General features: G+C 43.1%; 1 protein-coding gene across 1 annotated transcript in view; it reads left to right on the top strand.

Moving 5' to 3' along the window:
* Positions 1-23,149, top strand: part of SLC6A3 (solute carrier family 6 member 3) — a 506,641-nt gene that overhangs the window by 475,215 nt on the left and 8,277 nt on the right. The window contains exons 10-13 of the mRNA XM_085604173.1: positions 4,330-4,458; positions 5,611-5,710; positions 6,191-6,291; positions 16,096-16,263. Of these exons, the coding sequence (XP_085460299.1) occupies positions 4,330-4,458; positions 5,611-5,710; positions 6,191-6,291; positions 16,096-16,263 (498 nt within the window). The remainder of the gene's footprint in view (positions 1-4,329; positions 4,459-5,610; positions 5,711-6,190; positions 6,292-16,095; positions 16,264-23,149) is intronic.

Genomic DNA, 23,149 nt, shown 5'->3' with positions numbered 1-23,149 from the left:
TCCTAACCACCTAGCATTGATGAAGGTGTCCCCAAAGAACCCCCAAGGCCAAAAATTCAATTTTTTTTTTCCAGAAATCGCCGATTACGCTTACCGTACTCGTACGGTAAAAATTATTAAAAAAAAAAAATACTATCCACACTATCCCCACCCCGTGTACAAATGGTTCCCAGCTGGGCACCAATTTTGCATGGCATATGTACATACAGAAAATATAAAAGATTTCCTTTCACAACGAAGCGCATAATATGTCCTCCATGTGCGCACGGTGCCCATCCCGCATAACGTGGGCACGCGGTGCGCGCAGCGCACCGCGTGACCACCGTGCGTGCACGGCACTAACTGCGTAAAGTGTGCGCGCGGTGCGCGAAGCGCACCGCGTGCTCACCGTGCGCGCACGGTGCACGCACGGAACGAACTGCGTTAACTGGGCGCGCACGCCACGAATGGCGTAAAGTAACTTAGCATTTAAAAAACCGTACAAATTCACTGAAAAAACCATAGGTTTCACACACGTTATAGTTAGGAATTAGCATTTAAAAAACCTTGCAAATTCACTGAAAAAACCATAGGTTTCACACATGTTATAGTTAGCTGGACATTTTACTGATAAAAAACCAATGAAATTCCCCCGTTATAGTTAGTGCAGGCAACTATAACTCACGCGACCGCAATCCTCTGCTGATGACATATGTGTCTTTATGAAAAAAAAATATTTGTAATATATGTATAGCTAAAATTTAATGGAAGAAGACATGGGCAAATAAGTGTCTAAATACAGTATTAGCATCAGCAGAGGATTGCGGTCGCGTGAGTTATAGTTGCCTGCACTAACTATAACGGGGGAATTTCATTGGTTTTTTATCAGTAAAATGTCCAGCTAACTATAACATGTGTGAAACCTATGGTTTTTTCAGTGAATATATATATATATATATATATATATATATATACATATATATTATCTACTGGCGGTCGCCAGATGATAGTTATAGTTAGGACCGTGTTTCCATAGGAAATCTGAAAATTCTATTTTGAATAACTTTGGCGCCGGTTGACGAATCCTCGCGAATTTTACAAAATAGGTGGGGCGCTCCACTCCGCTCCTACCCTGAAAGTCTCGGGGTGATTAGTCAAGCGGGGGCTGAGAAAAAAGGGGGGTCCCAAAACGCGTTTTCCCCATGCATTTTTCCATAGGGACCTTTAGTCCAAGGTACAGCTCGAATGGCTGAACAGAATTATTTGAAATTTGGCAGAGAGGTAGTCCTCAGGTCAGGGATGTGCCTTTTGAATATCTGAAGTAAATCTGTTCTGTAGTTCCTGAGAATATTTCAGTTAAAAGTACATATATATCTATAAGCGCGCACCGTGCGCATACGGTAAGCATACCATACGCGCACGCTGCCGTGCGCAAGCGTAATTCTGATTGGTGGTTACATGACAGTAAACATTCCAGTCGGTCGAAATCAGGAAGTGTCGGCCGCCATTTTGTCTCTCACAGTCTGAGGCAGTGAAAAACAAAGGTGGAGAATGTGCAAAGGGGGCAGGGTGGACAGTTCCTGACCCCATAGCCTTTCTCAGGGGGTCAGTGAAGGACCCCCAAGGATGAAAAAAACATTATTTTTTTTTTCGAAAAAGCGCGGGGTGCGCGCACTGTGCGCGCACGGCACGCACAACGCATCGTGGGCGCCCACAGCGTGCGCACGGTGCACGCACCGTACGCGCACGGTGCGCGCACGGTGAAGAACCTGAAAAAAAAATATATTAATAAATACATAACTTAGCATTTAAAAAACCGTACAAATTCACTTAAAAAACCATAGGTTTCACACACGTTATAGTTAGGAATTAGCATTTAAAAAACCTTGCAAATTCACTTAAAAAACCATAGGTTTCACACATGTTATAGTTAGCTGGACATTTCCCTCGGAAAAAACCAATGAAATTCCCCCGTTATAGTTAGTGCAGGCAACTATAACTCACGCGACCGCAATCCTCTGCTGATGACGTCAGATATTACATCACTGTATTTAGACACCGATTTACCCATGTCTTCTTCCATTAATCTTTAGCTATACATATATTACAAATATTTATTTTTCAGAAAGACACATATTTAATCAGTGATGTAATATCTGACGTCATCAGCAGAGGATTGCGGTCGCGTGAGTTATAGTATATCCGAGGGAAATGTCCAGCTAACTATAACATGTGTGAAACCTATGGTTTTTTAAGTGAATTTGCAAGGTTTTTTAAATGCTAATTCCTAACTATAACGTGTGTGAAACCTATGGTTTTTTAAGTGAATATATATATAATTTGTTTATTTAATCTTAGATTATTTGTGTGTATATATATATATATAATTCTTTTAATACATTTTTCTTACAAATTTTTGTATTCATAGTATTTTATATTTAATCAATTAGGTAATTTATATTAATGTTTTGTACTTGTGTTTTAATGTTTTAGATATATATATATAAAATATATATGTATATATTTATGCTTTCTATAGTAGTACATTTTAAACAAATTTGTAAAAAATTAATATACATTTTTATCAATAGTGTTATATTATCAATATTCATATATAAACATATATATGTGTTTCATGGGAGCATATATTTTTACATATTTTAAAATATTTAAAGTTATTTAGTTTACATGATATTAATGTTACACATTAAAATATTTAGGATTTACTATTTGCACTATAAAGCTATCAAAAATCGACATTTTTGTATTATTTTTACCGATATTCTGGGGTCATTAGTATAGCGGGTGGATCGCCACCGCCCGTATGGCGGTGGCCATCCACGTGCTAAAAACCTCCACCCGCTGCAAATTTCCCCCCACCACATTACCATGGCGGGGGGGACCATGGCGGACGGGAAGACCGTCTGCCGGTAGGCAGTCCGTCCGATTGCCTACCGGGCGGGAAAGCAGTTTATATGGTGGCGGTGTCTGGTAGACACCGCCATCCATATTACTATGCAGGCGGGGGCCTGCCTTGCCGCCACGGAACAATAGGCGGTGTTTGACATTGGGGGCCCTTAGCGGGCCCCCAGGGATTCTGGGGGGTGGAGGGTGCACATGGGGGGCACCTATGGTACCCCCCTGCAGTGCCTGTCACATTGTGCATTGAAAGGCACAGGCTGCCTTTGTGGCATTACTGCGGGCGGTGCTCTCTGCACGGCCCGCCGCAATGTTGCAGATGTGCCATGCGCCCGCCAGTGTGCCGGGCGCATGCTAATCAGGAGTGCGGGACTGCCGCACCCTCAGTGGGCGGTCCCGTTTTCCGAGGGTATGGCGGGCGGACAAAGTCCGCCCGCCATACTAATGGGGCCCTTAGTGTGCAAAGATTTATTTTCTCGATACTTTGTACTTACCATTTTAAGTATAGGTAAACAATATTTTTGTAATCTATAATTTTGACATGATATTCCTGTATCACGATATTGTTGTGATCGATATTCTGTGAGTGATCCGTTCTGTGGAGTACATTGCAGTACCTTAGAACTGGCAGAGTGCCAGATGATGGATGTAGTGTGAAGAGTCACGTTTGGTTGCCAAAAGCCTCATAGGTGTATAATCAGTCTGGTGGGAAATAAGAAGGGTCTGCAGTCTTTGACGGGAGCACCTCTTCTTGGACAAAATGTATATAGATTGCCAATGTTTTCCCCAGAAATAGCAGTAAATAACTTGTCTGTGTGCACAGAAACAGTAAGAAGTACTTTCCTGCCTGGGAAAATGCCTGACTGTAGCGTATGTCTTACTGTGCTTTGAAGCAGCCATATTGAGACATTTTCTGTATAACACAATCCTAATCAACTTGACTTGTTAGTACAGTGGCTCTTAATCACTTTCAAATTGATCTACTAATTTTAGTGAACATTCAAATCACACCCAAAGCAGCAAACAAGAATAACTGAATGCATTCATTTGATACAACTTTGGTCTGCCCTCAAATCTGGAGTTATAGCCATACTAACAAACGTATGCAGAAACCTCACTGCAGATTGATTAAAGCATTCAGTACCAATGCTGAAGTCAACATTTTGCAGCACTACTTTTGAAGCCTGGTTACATTTTATAATCTGCACCGCATATTTGAAACACGTGCTCTTGTGGGACTTTGTTATCATATTTAATCTTAGTACTATGATGCTTAGTTTACTATTGAGTAATTTATAATTGTCATCTCACTGTACTTTTTTTACTATCAAGCACAGTATTTTCCTTCTCATCATAAAACAGTGCCTGAATATAAAAAGTATTTAATTCATGGAACTGTATGTTTGATCTTTTTTTTACTATTTATTTCAGATGGGGGGAATGGAATCGGTCATCACTGGGCTGATTGACGAGTTCAAATTCCTGCACAGACACCGAGAGCTGTTCACCTTGTTCATCGTTGTGTCTACATTTCTGATCTCGCTCTTCTGTGTAACCAATGTAGGCTATTCAAATTTCTCTCTGAGGATCCTAAAATCTTACAAGATAGTGTTTGTTATAATGATGCTTTCTGTTTTAAAAAGCCAGATGTTGTCTTGTGAGTTCAAATAGTTTACATAGTAGGATGTCCATGGCCCTAACTTACTTTTCCTGAGAAGGTATTGCATTGTATATATAACTGTGAATGTTCTAAGGGACCAGCCCTCTAATGTTAGATTTAAAAAGAGTGTCTTTTTTTATCTTTCAAATAAAAAGAGAAAGCTAGATTGTTGCAATAGAATAATAGAAGCTAAGTTTTAGGTTTGAAAGTGAGAACATTTGCCACACATTATGTAGAGATTATGCCTTGCTAAAAGGAATTTGGACTGATCCCCTGATCTGCTTCAATGAGAAGGAAGTTAGATTCTTTTAGCTAAATATATTTATGTAATTCATTTTGTGGTAAGCAGAAGTGGGTGCAGCATCAATCCGTGAAATTTCAGGAAACTGCTTCCTCCTGCTATAGATGATAAAAAGATGGAAGGCAGCCAACAAATCTGCTATGAACCGCAAATTGACTGGTCTGTGGGCAGTAGTGTAGTGAAGCTGGAAAAACGACACGACCTTCACAAAACACCCAAAATCTGCCTGTTTCCATAGTTGCTTGTAGAGGGAATTTGGGTGTTTTTATGTTTTGAGAAAAAGGGTCAATTTGTCCCTCTACTCATTTTGTTGCCATTCTGTACCTTTGCGCAGACACAAAAGGGAGCATACACCATTCTGTGAAGCAATTGTGTGGTCTATAGCATATGCACGAATTTGGTAACTCCCTAAATTAGAACATGTGCTGCAGATTGTGCAGTTTTTTTCCTGAGGAGGTACTCGGCACTAAAGGGGATCATGATACGACCACAGGTTTGACATGTCTTTACAAATTGTACTGCTTATAATTTTAAATGGATACTTGCAACTACATGCAGCACTTCTGTAAATGGTATCGAGACAAGAGCAAATCTCGCGAGTGGTTGTTCGTGCAACACAGCACGAAATGCTATAAAGAGAAGACCAAATGTTCGCAAGTGATTATTCATGCGTTTTAGCAATACACATGATGAAGAGAAAAGCAAATCTTCACAATTGAATATTCATTCAACCATGTCCTTCTTTTCCTAGGGTGGGATTTATGTCTTCACTCTGCTGGACCACTTTGCTGCTGGCACATCTATTCTCTTTGGAGTTCTCATTGAAGCTATAGGTGTTGCATGGTTTTATGGTGAGAAATGTAGCTTTGTTTCACAAATAGCAAGTTTATGCTAATTTCAGGGGCCATATGGGGCATGCTTATAAATGCTTTCTCCTAAAGAAAATTAAAGTAAAAAGAAGGGCATGAGAGAAAGCTTAGTCCATTCGTGAGCAGGGACACTTCTCTCTCTCAACCAGTTGCAAATTAATTCAACATACTGACTGCATAACCCCCATCTTGTATGGTTTATACAATATTTTACTATATTAAATCTAAAGAAAAAACAAGTCTTGGTTGATTGTGTTCTGAAAGAAAACATTTTGTGCTTTCCCAAAAATTAGAATGTGAGGGATACTGTATGGCTGTGAACGGAATAAAAGAGTACAACTTACTAACACCATCACTGCATGGACTGTAGTTGAAATGTTATAACACCCTCATGTTGTTATGTGTGTGCACTTTTGTATTTTTGGCCACGCCAGACCTCTGCTGCTATTTCATTTCTTCTAGGAGTTGGACGTTTCAGCGACGACATTGAGCAGATGATTGGACATCGGCCTGGCTTGTACTGGAGGCTTTGCTGGAAATTTGTCAGCCCTTGTTTTCTGCTGGTAAAAAAAACATAAGAAAACAGCGCCAACAAGTTAACCCCTTCTGTGCCACGCCCTTTCCCCCTCCTGTGCCGGGCGTTACATTAGTGGGTGGGGTTCATGACGAGATAGTCTCGTCATGGGCACAGCGCGACCGTGCTCCATGACGAGACTATCTCGTCATGGGCACTGAAGAGGTTAATACGCTTGTATCATTAGAAACAACAGTACTTACAGATGTTGATGTAGGGGGAATCCATGGCCTGAGTGGGAACCAAACGCAGCCCCGGAAAAAATGGTTGAACCCTACTCCCATATCCACCTCTCTCTTCTCTCTCTTTCCTCTGTCTCTCCTCACCCGTTGTGACTGCTGTAACCAACCTGGACTGGTCCCCAACCCTTTAGGAGGCCCCCAATCCATCAATGGGGCCTCATCATCCCAAGAACAATCAATTTCTATGAGATATGGGAGACTCGGAAGCCCTCATCGCACTTTGCAGGGGGCTCATCATTTTGCATTATGCCACTTAGTGGCTCCAGTCCCAGCCCAATAGCCTGAACAGCAAGCTCGGACCTGGTGGTATTCCAACAACTGAAAATCAGTTGGTTGTAGGCGGAGAACCCTTTTCCCTCTATATATTTAATACATACTTTTCCTACCTGTTTTAAGTGGTAAAATATTATTGTAAGGTTTGAGTTAATAGGAAAATACTGATCAGATTTTGGACCAGGTAGTGTGTGCAAAAAGGTAGTTGCTGTTTTGCAACAGGTGTTGGAAACTCGTCAGAAAATAAAAACTAAAAGATACCTCTAACCTTTTCATATGAAAGTCAGACGAGGCTGCTCTAGGTATAGTAGATGAATCCTTAAACCGAGGTCTGCCTAGTTAATTGAGATAGAAAATGTTTCTGTGATGAAATAAAAGTTAGACTTCAATCTGCACAGATAAGCCACAGGTCCTTTGCATGAATCGGCAATAAACAAAGAGAGAAGCGTGAACATTTTTTGTGAATTTATATATTTGCTGGTTAGTTCTGGTTTTTCCTGTGATGAGGCAACTAATCAACTAGTAGGGGGCATATTTACAACAAAATGTCGGAGCGCGGAGCTGCACCAAATTTGGTAGCGCAGTGCTCTGACATTGCCAAAACGCAGGGATGCACCATATTTACTACAATATGATGCACCCCAGTGTTTTCTCTAGCACTGGTGCTACAATTCGCTGCCTAGCACCAAAGTAGGCACCCTTGCACCATAGTGCAAGAGGGTCTGCATTGTGGGGAATGATTGTTTATGTGCAGAAAGGCAATACATAATGGTGAGTTGTTACTTCTAGAAGTAGCAAATTGTCATTATTTAATGATTGTTTATGTGCAGGAAGGGACACCTTCCTGCACATAAACAATCACTAATGGCATTTTGCCTAGTCTATGTGTGCTGCAGAGGCAGCTCCTTCACTATGGCGGAGGAGCGTCGCCCCACTGCTTTTAAGCAGTGCGAAGTAGAAACATAAACTGATAATAACTTTGAGTTATTATCATTTTATGCTTCGTGCTGCTTTGCGGGCGGGCGGGTGGGTGTGTGGGGCTGCCCTACTCTCGGAGTAGGGCAGGGGAGGAGTGGTTTGCCCACTCCTAAGTGCACATGACTGTTTGGCCAGCCCTCTCGGGCCGCCGGAAACAGCCATTCGCATGTTCCCCGTTCTCCATGCAGGCTACATTACAGCCTGCGAGGAGAACATGCCCAAGCCCACATTCCATGACTGAGCATCCAACCAGGACGCTCAGACCAATCACAACGCTGCATTGCAGCATTGTGTTTGGTCAGGGGAGCCGGGGTGCTTACCAATCACAACGCTGCATTGCAGCGTTGTGATTGGTCAGTGGGGCCTGGCTGTGCTTACTGTTTCTTGAGTTCCATGAGGAAAGCAAGAGCAGAGACGTGGGACCCGGCTGCAAGGTAAGTTTCTTTTTTAAATATTTCGTTTTATATTGCACACCCCGTGACCCCCCACGACTCCCCCACAATTTCCACGCCCGCTTTGCCACTTGCTAGCCATGCCGGCCGCCACTGGTGTGCTGCATGATGCAGCACACATAGAAAAAGCAAAAACATGGAGAAATAAAAGCATTTGTCCTTGTTTCACCATTCTAATGCCTGCTCTTGCATGCCGTTAGTTTTTTATGCTGCCTCAGATTTACAGATCCCTGGAAATCTGGGGCAGCATCAAAAAGCAATAGGTTTTGCGGTTGAAAGCCCACGGCAACACTTATTGCACGCCCCTTGCGGGCAGATACCTGCGTGAAAGGGTAGCATATTTACAAAGCAGCGTTAAGCCACAAAAAGTGGCTTAACGCCACTTTGTAAATATGGAACAGGGCACTTTGCCACAGGAACGTCGTTAAAGGTGACGTTCCTGTGGCGCAATGCCATTGTAAATATGCCCCTAGATGTCTACAGTCATCTCTTTTGACTCCGTTCTTCTTATTAGAACAAACTCTGGCAAAAGCAGTAGGTTAGACCTTGGCAAACTGATGTTTGTATTTTTCTTTTACTTGTTAGCATATGCTATAAAGATGTATAGAAAAAAAAAATGCTTATGCTTTTACGAAACATTACAATTAAAAAGTAACTATCACAGATAACTTTGATAGAACATTACATGGGGTTCCTAACAAGCAAGCAAACCTGGTATAGAAACCTATTTTTTTATTTAAATGTACATCTCTGGAAAATACCCTTAATGGTTAAAAAATAAGTTACCATTGCCCATGAATTACCTTGACCAAAATACACAGTTTAAAAGTTTAAGTACACAAGGACGATTACAAATATGGAAAAAAGAATAAAGAATGAAAACAAAACCTCAGAAAATTAAAGTGTTGTTCCACCAGTCATGCCACCTTTTTTCTCAAATGTGTATATGTGATCATGGAAAATGCTGTTATTAACAGTGTAAGAGAGCCAGTGGCTGAAATAGGCTGACCCATTCCCACATGCTGCATGCTGAGTCTGGTTTCAAAATGTGAATGGCAGCTGAACAGACCAGTGGATGAGTAAGATCATCCCAAATCCCACGGTGTACGTATATATATGTTTTTGTCTTTTTACATAAGGCCGGTGAGACAGCAAAAGTTATGTTTTTATTGTTATTATCCGAGACATAACAATTCAGTCAAGTTATTGATCAGAACTTTTAGAAGTAAGTATAGCTCATTCTAGTCTGCTTCTAAAACTTCTTAAATAGCAGAATATTGTCCATTGCTCATTTTTAAATAGAGACTGTCCAGAAGGAGCTTTCCCTCTGCCAAGAGTGCTCCTATAAACAAAGTATTCTTTCTACCAGATTTATGACAAAAGGTGGGATGAAGGTCTGGGGATGTTTAGAAAAAAAACACACACTGCATTGCCCTTTGGGTCTTGCCCGTCTGGGAGCTAAATACAAAATAAAGTACTGCGCTACACTATTAGCGCTTGTTCTCTCAATGGGACCTACAAAATGTTTGCCTCCTTGCAAGTGCCTGCTCTCCATGGAGGGGTAAAAAATACATAAATAGTCATCTGCCCAGGTCATAAGAGCTGTAACCCAAATCTCTCTTCACTGTAGCAGTTCATTGCCCACAAAGGTTGGTTGCTACTCGTCAACACAAACTTATCACTGTGTTTGAGGAGAAGTGGTTTGATGAATAGTTACTAGTGATGGCATTTTTATGAGTTTTTGGGGGACCTACCACAAACTCCCTCTGAACCCAAAGAAATCCACAAAACCCCCCTTCCAATATACAAACTGCCCAGCCAAAGCTTTGGCAGGCAAACTCTCACTTCTAGAAGTATAAAGGGAATGAATGTCTGGTGCCCGGTACTACCCATGCTAAAATACTCAATGGTTTAGGCCTTATCTCTTGAGAAGCATTAGTCATACCGGAGAAACTGTGGTGCAAGGTGTGCCCACAAGTATTGAGGTAGTGACTCTGTGCCACTATCAATGTGGCCTAATGGCAAATACGGTCGAACTCGGACCTGGGAAACCGAGTTCAATTCTCGGCAGAGATGCTCAACATCCTGTGATTCTGGGCAAATCACTTAATCTCCCCGTGCCTAACAAAAAAAAAAAATAATATGTCCATCTGTAACACAACTGGTGCTCTGATACCTTCGGGTCTAGTTTGCTCTATATAAAACTCCAAAAATTAAAAAAAGGATAATGCAGGAAACAATGTACAATCGGGGTGTGGGGGGATCTAATGTGAATATCTTTGGACGCATGTTTGCCAGAAAGATGTGGTCAATGCCTAAGGTCTCAAGGAAGGACACACATTTACTTTGGACCAGCTCAAACCAGTCCAGGGGAAATTGCAGTTATTCCTGACCCTTGCATGCACTGATTATGCAAAGTCCATGCCCTCTAGAATTAGAAGAGTCCCCCAGATTTCAAAAGATACAGAAGAACTGATTGGTCAGTCATGAAACTTCCTACTGGGTTATTTGACTAGTTTGTTATGCTAGAGCTTCATCAATGTCCAATGTGGAGTTACACATATGTTTTTCCGAGTAGGGGCGGAGCAACCATTGGTGCAGCAGGTGCAGTGCACCGGGGCCCAGAGCCCTGATAATTGCTGTATTTTGTTATCCCAACAGCATTCAGAGGGGCCATTTTCCTTGCTTGCACCAGGTCCCAGTACATCCTTGCTACGCTACTGTTGGAGAAGTATAAGTTCCATACGTAGCACGCTACCAGTGGCTCCTTCACAGACCTCATAATTCCTGATGGAGATACGGGGCTGGTAACAATGTTACTGGCCGCAGTCGGAATAATGGGAGGCGTGTGAAAGTTTAAGTCTGTTGAGTAAAAACTGTAGCTCCCAAATCGTGAAACTTTGAAAAAAATGTATGGGATTTTCAACTTTTACACCAACTCTCTGCTCTGCTCATTGCAGGTCTTTATTCTCTAAGATTAAAAAAAAACCTAAATATAACAAATGAAACATTCCTGAGAGAGGAATCAGTGGGAACCAAGTCTCCAAGCTGCTTCTTCGAAGGCTATCTGTCTTCTTTGTAGTGCTCCTAGTTTGTTTTCTTTGACAAATGTATTTGTGGATATCTCAGTTAAACACATAAAATGAAGTATTGGCAATACATGTAATATATTTTTTGCACCGGTTCCATGATCTGTTCCTTCATATTTGCTCTGATAATCTATCCAATTAACAAAATCATCTTTAAAAAATCTCGGCGCTAAGTAACAGCAGAGGAGGGGGGAAGGGAGAGACACTGACAGCAAATGACTTAGGCTGTCTTTACAATGTTGGGCGAACTTGCGTCCACTCGACACCATTGCGGGGAAGGAACCGACTGACCATAGGGAAAAGTCCCTGCACCGTGTGGCAGGCACCTCACGGTGCCTGCCGCACATTGGAGGGATGTGGAGGGGGGCACCTGAGGTTCCCCCCAGGGCCACAGATGGCCCCCAAGGCACTTTTGGACAGCAGTTCCATGTCAGAAAGGCCTACATAGAACTACTTTCTGAAAATGCCATCATAATCCCCAAGGTGGAAACTCCTTCCGTAAGGGATTATGAGGCATTTCCGACTGGCTGACAGGCTCCTTGAGCCCATCGGAACCGAGTCGGATTCTCTGGGCAGTTTAAACCTATAATGTTGGTCGGAAAGCCTTTCCGACTCACATTGTAGTTAGGCCCTATGTTACAACATCTCAAACAGTAAATTCCATCATGACCCCCGACAAACCCCCATAGAGATCCGTCGTTAGGACGATGGGCAAAGTATACTCTTCAGCCAGTTGCCCAGTGCATTTTCAGAAAGAAACATGTGCAATGTAGAGTTCCTCCTTTAGTTGTACCCAGGTTGGCAGGATTTGACTGTAGCCACCCGAGTGAAAATGTACAGTTTTACATGTAGCACACTTCCAGTTTAACTGCCATGCTCACGGATGCTTGCAATCCTCTGTTCATCACCTCCGTTTTGATGTGTAGTAAGGCCTTTTTCCATGTCACTGTCCATGCTGAATTCAGGTAAGTGCAAGAGGTGATTTTTTTAACCATAACTGGTTATTTATGGTATAGCACCTTTAAGACCTTATTTGCTACCCGCTGTGGGTAGAACTGCCATCACTGTGCTGCCATCATTTGCCTTTCGACATGTACCACCAGAGGGCTTCTGAAACACCCTCTGCTCCACCTGTGAGTGATCTCCCTCTGGAAGATTGAGTAAATCATTCAAATTTGCTTCTAACCTCCATCAGTGACTGGTAGTGTGTATGGTACACCCAGTATTCGCATATCGGAACAGTTGTGTGACCACGCAGGCGATTACCATGCATCTCGGTTCCACGCGGTCTTAACCACGCAAGTCTTAACCATGCATAAGCCTTTATCACGCATGCTTTTCCATCTAAGGGGCCGATTCCGATCCGGGTCGGAAAGCACTCCGACCGAGCTGGATCCGGAGTGTTTTCCGACCAAGCCGGAGTCCTGCAGTCCGACCGAGCGAGTACGATGCGGCCGTATGCTGTCGGACTCGGTTCCGTCGGACTCCCATAGAAGTCAATGGGAGCCGGTTGTACGACGCGTACATGGGCTCCCATTGACTGAATGGGTACGTCGTGGACAATTGCGCCCCCTACAGTGAGTACGCGTCGGTGCCATCCGCACCGTACATGCCTGTGTTGGGGAGACCCATGGGTCTCCCCCTGTGTCCGAGTCGTAGGGCTGCGGGTGACAGGGGGTCCGAAGCGGACCCCCAAAAGCAACCACCCAGACATTTTGCGAGCCAGACACTCTGGCTCGCACAGGCTGTCTGAAGCGTGCATCGTACTGGCTCGGTCGTGAATCGCATCCATTGCACACCACGGTTAGCTTCCGACCGAGACGTACGGAGCGGTTCGGACCCAGAAACGAGTCAGTCGGTGAATTTCATGTAGCTCGCATCGTACTTGCTCACTCATACAGCTGTACGAGTCGGGCGGAAAACACGCATACGGCGCGTAGTTTTTCTGGCCGGATCACGTTCGGTGCCCTTCTGACCTGGATCGGAATCGGCCCCTAGGTATACGGTTTTAAGGCATGTATGGCAAAGAGGTATGCGTGCTTAAGACTTACCAGGTATGTGTAACCCCCGACCCTTATCCCCCGCCCTGAGTCCTAAAACTACCCCCTTCCTCCTGAAAACCAACCTTTTCCCCCAAGCACTAAAAACGTCCCTGCCCCAGCCCTAAAACGTACCCCGATCCCTGCCTTGAGCCCAAAAAACAGCCCCCTAAGCACCCACCCTGATCGCTAATAGTGCCCCCTCCCTCCTGAAAACCGCCTTGAGCCCAAAAAACAGCCCCCTAAGCACCCACCCTGATCCCTAATAGTGCCCCCTCCCTCCTGAAAACCAACCCCCTCCCCGAAGCCTAAAAACTTCTCTGACCCTCCCCGTATGCCCTAAAAACGACCCCAACCCTCCCACTGATCCCTAAAGTCTAGCCAACCCCCCCGAGTTCTAAAAACAACCCTGACACCCCCTAAGCCTTACCACTACCCCGACTCCCAACCCCTAAAAACTACCCGACCCTCACTGAGCCCAAAAAACTTCCCCCACCCCACCAGCCCTGAAAACTACCCCAACCCTTGAAAACCCAGCCCCACTTACCTTACCACGTTCCTCCCGATCCTTCCTCTTCCTTCTTCTTCTTTAGCCCGCCAATTCCAGCAGCTAGACCGCGCACTGCCTTAACCACGCCTGTTAATGCATATGCATGGTTAGGACAAGCGTGGTTGCGCTTGCATTTTTGGGACACGAGTGGCTGGGCCCGCGTTTTTCTGACCGTTTCCATATTGGAACTCCTTCTCAAATTGCCTCACACCATCACACGTCCCTCAAACTTCAAAACACTATCAATGACACAGTTTTCTGAACGCATTCAGTCTATCCAGTGCCTATTTCACTTCCTGCCCCTTCTGTTTCAAAGTACACACTTTGGATGGTGCCTCAGTCAGATCCTCTGCAATTTGAACATCATGCATCGACAGCTCCCTACACTTCACTCTCTACTGCCTTGACTGCTGCCTCAATCTTGGATCTTTATGACACATCTGTATGCATGGCGTTTATCCTCTATAGGAGTGTTCTGTCTCCCTTCCTCTGATCTGTTTCTTCAGGCACCTCTAATGCCAGATCACGCATGCTTCGTTTGTGCGCACAGGACCTGGGTTTTGAAAATTCATCTTTCTATATTTTATACTGAGTCATCTTGTCATTCAATCCTAATACAGTGGTTCTGCCAAAAAAAAGGGTCACCAATGTTGTGGGTTTTGAGGCAAACCTTCATATCATGAGCCTCTTAACAGAGCAGCTCTGCAAGCTACATCTCCTCGGCACTCCTCTAAGTGCAGCATTCACACACCGTGAACAACTGTGATGTCCAGCTGTGGTTTCAGTTTACCATGGCACAACATCTTGTCATTCAAACATTTGCTCCCACAGCCCAAGAACCAATTGCGACACATTCAAAGACCCGAGAGAACAGCCAGGCTCAATGGTGAAATCAGAGCCACCACAGACCATTCTACTCTAATGTGTGCGGGAATGCTCACTCTTACAGGCCGGGCCATTGAAGGACAGATGAACCACCTAAATGTGATCATTTAGTGCTTCCATATCCTACTTTAGGCAGCTCCACTCTTCTGTGCCTCTGTTCTCAAGTTTGATCTGATGAAATTCACCAGGGAAATTAGTGGGGAGAGAGGGAGAAGGTTGGTGCATGGTAAGGGCAACGTATCTAATACCTGTACAAATGGTTTGGCGATTCACCCAACTCCCCAAATCTTGTGATCAAAGACCACTATGTACATCAATTTCCAGCATTGAGCACACACTGCATTACATGTCAAAGTACATAGTGGTATATTAAAAATCACAATTTATTTTTTAATGAACTTTTTATTGTTCGGCCTGTTGGCCTCTTCTTTCTTTCTTAGCCTTAAAGCCAACACATGTTTTCGTCATCAAGGGCTCCATAATCAAGGAATTTCTCCTTAATCCCGGTTATAATTCCGTCACCGATAAAAAGGTTTTTTGTTAAGATTTTCACATTAAGATCCACGAGTATGTGAGCTTGGATCCCAGCGCTGTTCCTATCCACGAGTACGAGTGAGTGAGCTCGGATCCCAGTGCTGGGATCCGAGCTCACTCACTCGTACACGTGGCTAGGAACAGACGAACCGTGACAGGTGATTGGGAGGATTTCTTTGGATTGAGGAGACAACTCCTGGTAGTGATAACTGGACAAATTGACAATATACAGGATAAGGACATGAGGTCGCATTCAGTGGTGATGATTGCAAAGATCTTAACAAAAACCTTTTTCTTACCCGGGATGGAATTACAAGGAAAAACCTTTGATTATAGAGCCCTGAGAAAGTTGTGGAGGATGCCCCCGAACGACAAAACAACTGCTGGCTTTAAGGCTAAAAAAGAAAGAAGAGGCCAACAGGCCAAAAAATAGAAAGATCATTAAAATATAAATTGTGATTTTGAAAATACACCTATGTACTTTGACTTGTAATGCAGCGTGTGCTCGAGGCTGGAATGTAATCCCTAAAGCTACCTGACCAGGGAAAATTTTCTACTTCCTCCTATGAATATGTCACCCAGCAATAGTCAATTTATAACATCAGCTCTTCTGGGTATTTGGAGGGCTAAAAGATCAGTGCAGAGAAGCCTGAATGATTTTTTATGACCACAATATGTTTATGTATGGACATTCCAATAAATCTGGTCAAATAGAATGCACTAATCTATGACTTTTCTCATTTGTTTTCAGTTTGTAGTGGTGGTCAGCATTGTCACATTTAATCCACCTGTTTATGGAAGTTATATTTTTCCGGAATGGGCAAATATCGTAGGCTGGATTATTGCCATATCCTCCATGGCAATGGTACCCATTTATGCCTTCTACAAATTTTGCCGCCTACCAGGATCCTTACGAGAGGTATGTCTTATGATGTAAGATCTTTAAATGTGTTAATGTCAGAGGTGACACACATTCCATACATTGGATTTGTAGCTGTTTGATATGGCTCCTAACACTCCTTGGAAATTATGGCTGTGATTTAAAATGCTATTATAGTACTGCACAGATCGATTAAATAACACTGTGATGTGATAGCAGAAGAAAAATGCCCTTTGTCATTTACCAGAAACTGTGCATCACTCATATCACATCACTGTATATTTATGTCTGCTTACATCTTTTCTCATGCTGTGATGAGCAATACCTGAAGGGCTCTCCCATTTTTTAAGGTCTGCTGGTGTTCAAGACCTTTTTATGTATACTTATAAAATAATTACCTATTTGAGCTTTGGGCCAGCCCTCTTCATCCATTGGCCTGGTGTTGTGTCATTCACATTTTCCTTCCTCCTTCAGTATACTGCATGGGGCACTTATCCATTGGCTATCTTTACTGCAAGTGACGGTATTCTGCTCTTTGACAAGAAGCACATCCACACACAAAGTAGTTCCCTTCAGTGACAGCGACTACTATGTCAATATGTGCTTTTTTAGACCATAATGTTGTGTTGCTTTTAGTCACTGTTGTGTTTTTTCATTGGCAAGGGCCTGGCAGCACCCCCAGCACCACCGTTTTACAAAAAAACATGACAAAACAGAACAAGCACTGAAAAAGCCAAAAGGTTGGCAGTCAATGCCAGTCCTGTTGGTTTTGCCAATGCTTATTAATGTATGACGCTTTGTGGTAAAACATGAAATGTGGATTTCAGTCTCTAAACTTGGTTGAAGCCAAGTCGAACTGAGCCCTTGTCGATAAATAAAATAACCTATATGGGTGACCTAAATTTGGTTACCTGTTTTAAAACCTGCTTAAAATCCTTGTGTCTCCACTTTGACAACAAAATACCTGTGATAAACTATACATTTTGGGGGGAAACATCAATGATGCCATTGCTATTATCTTTAGTGAAGGAAATAAAACACTTTTGGCACGTGGTATGTTGTGTAAAACATTGGATTTTTTAAATTAATTTTGAAACACTTAAAACTATTTTTGAAAAACCTACTATTTGATTGACTCCTCCTTTAGTATCCCCAGCTTGGAATGACTACCTCAAAAGTCTTCCTCCTCTTTCTTGTTCGGAATCCTGAGACTTCTTGTTTATCTCTACCGCCCAAATCGAATCCAATGGTGCACATATTACACTTCTCCTCTATTGTAGAATTAATTGTATATGCTTCTTTACAGGGGTGATTCTACATGCTGTATTATCACACTATACCTTGCTTTTATGGACCCGTTTATGTAAACGCATTACGGCTGCATTGCATATCGAACTCTTTATGTAAAGCTCTCTGACACTCCTTAGGGTCTGGTCTGCGCCATAGAAAATGGTCAAGTAATTCAATAAATAAATATTATAACGCAAATTGAGTCATTTGCTTTACCTTCTTTGTACATTTTAAATTCATACTCAACTATTAGGTTCTAGGAATTATTCCCAAGGTCAGGCTCCACTTCGAGGCTCTTTGTGTTTTTTTCTTGGGGGTCATCCCTAGCACACATGAGCCTAGGAGGTGGAGCCTCACCTCGATGATAAAACCCCTTATGGAGGGGGTTCTTTGTATACATACTGTAGACTATTAATGATAGACACATTCACCACTGTGGACTCTCGAGATACTATGCTACTCTGCAACAACAACAACTTGCTGTTTGGTGAATTCTTTGCGCCCAGATAAACTATGTATATCAGTATTAATGCAAGTACAAATTATGTGTTGCAACTTTGGTGATACACGTCAACGGCCCTGAGGAAGTCTTTTTTTTAAGACAAAACTCATTTGGCTGTTTTGGTTTCATTCAAATTAATCGTATTTTGTGGATTGATTGTACCACATTAGGATTGCAAAAGAAATCTTTTTTTACTCTATATCAAAGTTCCAAAAACCCTCACATTATTTGGTACAAATGAAGTGCACCACTGCTATGAATAAATGTGTTTCTCCTTTTTCCTCAAACAGGAATATAACTGTATTTTATTTTTAATGCTTGTGTGTTCCAGACATTAGTAAAATATTGTAGGAGTCATTGCCTATGGCAGTGTGCTCATCCACCCCTCTTGGTAGCAGGGGTGCAGTCTGTGGTAGCACTGTAAAAAATTGTCTCTATGACTGACCACATCTGTAGGAAGGTACTTGTGCGGGTAGTACTCTTTCCACTGCTGCTGACTTTTGTAATGGTATGTTCTATGTAAGTAATTAAACTGGACTAGCTTAAACCTGGCACTGCTGCATATTTCACCTGAAGATGTGCCCTTTTCCTGTCTTTGTCTGTTAAGGACTATGGACTCATCCCATTGTTCTGCAGCCTTAAGGGCTCTACCCTTGTCCCGCCGTAATTTTGCATATGTGTTAGTAACCAATTTAGCAACACCCAATGCCTCTCAGGGTTTCAGTTATCTCTGACACTTCTAGAGACTCTACCCAAATCTGTCCTATCTCAAATTTTATTAGTGCATATTTACATATGTCCCAGTACGATATAAGTCACTGGTTATCAGGCAGCCTTCATCTCGCTATTGCATTACCTCCATGGCTCTTCTGAACGGATTAACTGCTGCAGGATCAACAACTGCAAGACAATCAAAAATAGGGCTAGTTTTCATACTTTTATTCAGTACTGTCTCCCAGACTCTTTCTACCTGCCTTATTACGTATTGATATTTTTTATGTATGTGTTCTGGAATGTAGGGTGCATTGCCAGGCACTGGGTAGAACTGCTTGTGTGGCAGTTAAGCTAGCTCCCTGCCTGGATGGGGTCTCATCAACTTTGTGTCTCAATAAACCTCTTCAAAATATACATTGGCCTCTTCTGCTGTCCTTATTGAAAGGCGTTAATTCTACATTTTGGCGACGAGGATGGGCTGTGTTCTACATTTCAGAACCCTGTCAGAACATGCACACTCTGCTCATGCGTCTCACATGGGTATTGCAAAAATGAAAGAAAGAATCATGGAGGCTTACTGGTGGCCAGCTGTGGATGTGCATGTGGAGAAATTAGTGCGTGCATGTGCAGAGTGTGCATGTTCTGACAGGGTTCTGAAATGTAGAACACAGCCCATGGTCATTAGGGAACAAGCCTCTGGTCCATGGACGGACATTTCCATTGACATTTTAGGTCCCGTGCGACTTAAGACTCAGGACTGCTATGTCATTGTATGTATTGACATGTTTTCTCGGTGGCCTGACATCAAAATTGTTAATTCTGTCCAGTCTTCTGTGGTAGTTGAGTTCCTAGAAGAACTTTTTGAACGTGAAGGTTTTCCATTAACACTTTTGTCAGACAACGGTGTTCAATTCACCTCAAGGGTCATGGAAGAGTTCTTAAGTTCAAAGGGAATTAGGCACAAGAGAGGTGCTCTTTACCACCCAATGCAATGGTGTTGTAGAGAGATATATCAAAGTTCTCAAAAAGACCATGCGACAAGCTGTTGCCTGTGGTGAAAGTTGGGAGTTGGGAATCAATAAAAAAGTGCATGAGTATTGCTTCACTTCCCATTCTTCCACTGGGGTAGCTCCCTTTCGTTTGTTTAAAGGAAGGCTGCCAAATATAGACGTTGTTCCATTGTGGGTTACCACAAAGAGGTTGCTGGTGGACGATGGAGTAGCAAGGGCTGAAGGCTGGAAGGAAAAGGAAAGATAGGTGATGAACAAAAGGAAAGTCTGGTATGATGAAAGAAAGGGTGTGAAGAGTACTTTTGTCAATGTGGGTGACTGGGTCAAAATTAAGTCTCCCAGGAAAAATAGTGGTACTTCCAAGTGCAGTAGACTTTTTGAGGTGATCAAAGTTTTTAAAAATGCGATAAAGATCAGTGACCATAAAATCTGGAATTTGGGAAGAGTGGCGAAAATGTCCCATTAAATTCACCACTGTCAGTGCATCCATTGCTCGTGCTGAGAATCAGAATTCGGTTCCAAAAGATGCCATTGTGAATGAAAGAGGTGGCAGGCCTTGTCGTTTGAAGCGTACTCCTTACCATCTGCAAGATTATGTTTCTTAAGTCTTCTGCCCTTTACGTCCTATTGTCATGGATTTCGGCTGCACTGTTTTACCTATTTCTTAAGATATAGTTTCAGTTTGGTTAAGCTTGTACAAAGTTAGTAACTTTATTTTGGATGATAAGGGGGGTGGAAGTGTGGTGTCCTGAATAATTCTGAGGCTCACGTTCCTCTTGTTCTGGAATGTAGGGTGCGTTACCAGGCACTGGGTTGAACTGCTTGTGTGGCAGTTAAGCTGGCTCCATGACTGGATGGGGTCTCATTAACTTTGTGTCTCAATAAAGCTCTTCAAAATAAACATTGGCCTCTTCTGCTGTCCTTATTGAAAGGAGTTACTTCTACACCACCCCACCCCCATCATCAGTAACTCTTGCAAGTTTGTTCATCAGTGGGTACCATTAAGAAGCTTTGGCTCACAATTAGATAGGTCATCTAGTCAATGGGCCATGTTCTGCAGCTGCAAGACCATACATTATTGCTTTACGTCTGGAAGCCCCAGTCCTCTCACCTTCAAAGAAAGCTTCATGATGTTTAGTGCAGGACATTTGCTCTTTGCTGTTCATACAAATTGACTCACTAGGTGTTCCAGCTCCACAATTGTGCTGGCAGCGAATTCATAGCTCGCTGCAGAGAATATAAAGAGTTCGACAGGAGGACTATTTTGGCCACTAGCACCTTAGCCATGAAAGAGAGGACAGAATGTTCCTCATGCCCTGTATAATTCACCCCATGTCGAGCTTATATTATACTCTTCTGTTGTGTGCACCACTTGCATGACTAAACTTAGAAGTGAATCAGTTACCACTAAATTTCAAAGTCTGGATGTCTCCCTTGCTCAAGTCTTCTTAAATCTCCCATGGGGACTAATCTGCTCTTTGCATGCTTCACACACAGCCCCAATATCTCTCAAAACAGTCAACACATGCATGCAACGTGGGACTGACCAGACTGTATCATGTAAATATAGCAGGATGTCTTCATACATCCAGAACACATGTGTAGAGTCCAACACCCTCATGCCTTGTCTCACAATGCTCACCCTAAAAAATACATTGATGGTTCCAGCTCTCATGCCGTTAGAAATGGGGCACAGGTCAGCCCTTCCTAGTTCCCCTCTCTATGGACCAGCTATCAGATATCACTTGACTAGTATTTCCTCAGGCTCTGGAATCAGAATGCAATATTTCGATCCTTCCTAAAAAGACAGGGTCCCTCCCATGAGTTTGAGTACACACAGCATGTAGGTCAAGCCTAGTGTTTCAAAGGCTATTTTTCAATAGCTAGAACAGCTAGGTCATAAGGGTCGTCCAAACCTTCCTGGCTGTGAGTGACAAGAGGTGGCCTATGTAGATTCAATGGCGTACTCCTATGTGGTACAAAACCATATTCATCTGTAAGAGTCAATGCTAGCACAACCCCAAGAAACATGTAAGTTAAGACGTTGCTCTGCACTTTTACATTATTTAGCATGGATAGTGACATGTAGGAATTCCACTCCTGTGGGTGTTGCTCCTGTTTTGGTATCATTAGTATGTCTGACACCAGTCGTGTCCGGCAGGGAACAAAGGTGGAAGGGCAGGGGGTTGTGGGGTACAAAATACAAAATAAAAGAAACACTTAACTCCTCGTTGTGTCTCTCCTCCATCGTCCCCACACTCCGTCAGGAACCAGGAAGCACACCAAGGCTCCCCTAAGCCAATCGCAATGCTGCAATGCAGCTTTGTGATTGGCTGAGCACCACGGTTCGGCTCTCAAACAGGCGGCCTGGCGGGGAACACAAGGTGAGTATGACTGTTTGGCTGGCTCAAGACACCTGGCCAAACCGTCATGTGCACTTAGAGTGTGCAACCACTCCACTGCCTGTGACCACCTGCCCCGCCCAAACACAGCCCCGAACCCACCAAAAATAACAACGTTATTATCATTTTATTTTTCCTGCTCTGAGAACAGTGAGGCGACGCTCCTCTGCCTTAGCGGAGGAGCCCCCTGTCTGGCACTCTTATCGAAGTCGACAGCTTCCCATTGACCAGCATGTTGTGAAATACTTCGATCAATTTGCACACCAAAACTGGGGTTATAGATCTGATATTGGTCAATGGTAAACCATGTGCCCTAGGGCCCTTACCTTCTGTAACATGTTTATTGCCACCGGAATACTTTCTTTAGATAGGAGAGATTTAGCAGTTACAACTGGTGATCAGTTGAACACAGTAATCCAGTGCTCTCTAGCATATTATCCATATCCTCCCCGCATTGCTGTTTGGCTGCCTGCTAAAGTGAGATAGCTAGTCTTGCAAGATTTCATTTATTCCAGTCTGTGTGTAATCTTATTTCCCTACTCTGTCATGTAAGCCCCAATATTGCAGTATAAGCTCATTCCACCTTCAAAATCCAGGCAAGCTTTTGCCCCGTTTTATCTTCTTCTCTATACCTCCTCTGTCATATTCTATTGGCGTTTCTAGTCATGTGTGTCCTCAATGTCTCCGAGCTTGCTCTTGAGTGTCATTTTCATTATCCTCACCTCATTGCTAGCTGATTCTTTTTCCTGGGATTCTAAGTTTCCCCATATAACTGGTGAATCTCACTTTCGAGTTAGTAGGTTCTCATAAATCTTGGTTGAGTTCAAAGTCCGACCTGGAACACCGAATGGTTTATTTGTGGCTTGGTTTGAGTGTAGAACACAGTGAGTTTGGACAGAAATGTCCCCTGAATGTTAAAAGAAGTGTGCCAATGCCCTAAGTGACTCAATTGCAAGTAAATCTGGTATCCTGAATTTATTTTGACCCCCGGCACACATAAAACGTCT

Source organism: Triturus cristatus, chromosome 5_1 (assembly GCF_964204655.1).
Source record: "Triturus cristatus chromosome 5_1, aTriCri1.1, whole genome shotgun sequence".
In the NCBI taxonomy this organism is placed as follows: domain Eukaryota; kingdom Metazoa; phylum Chordata; class Amphibia; order Caudata; family Salamandridae; genus Triturus; species Triturus cristatus.
This window is presented reverse-complemented; position numbering and strand designations above follow the sequence as displayed.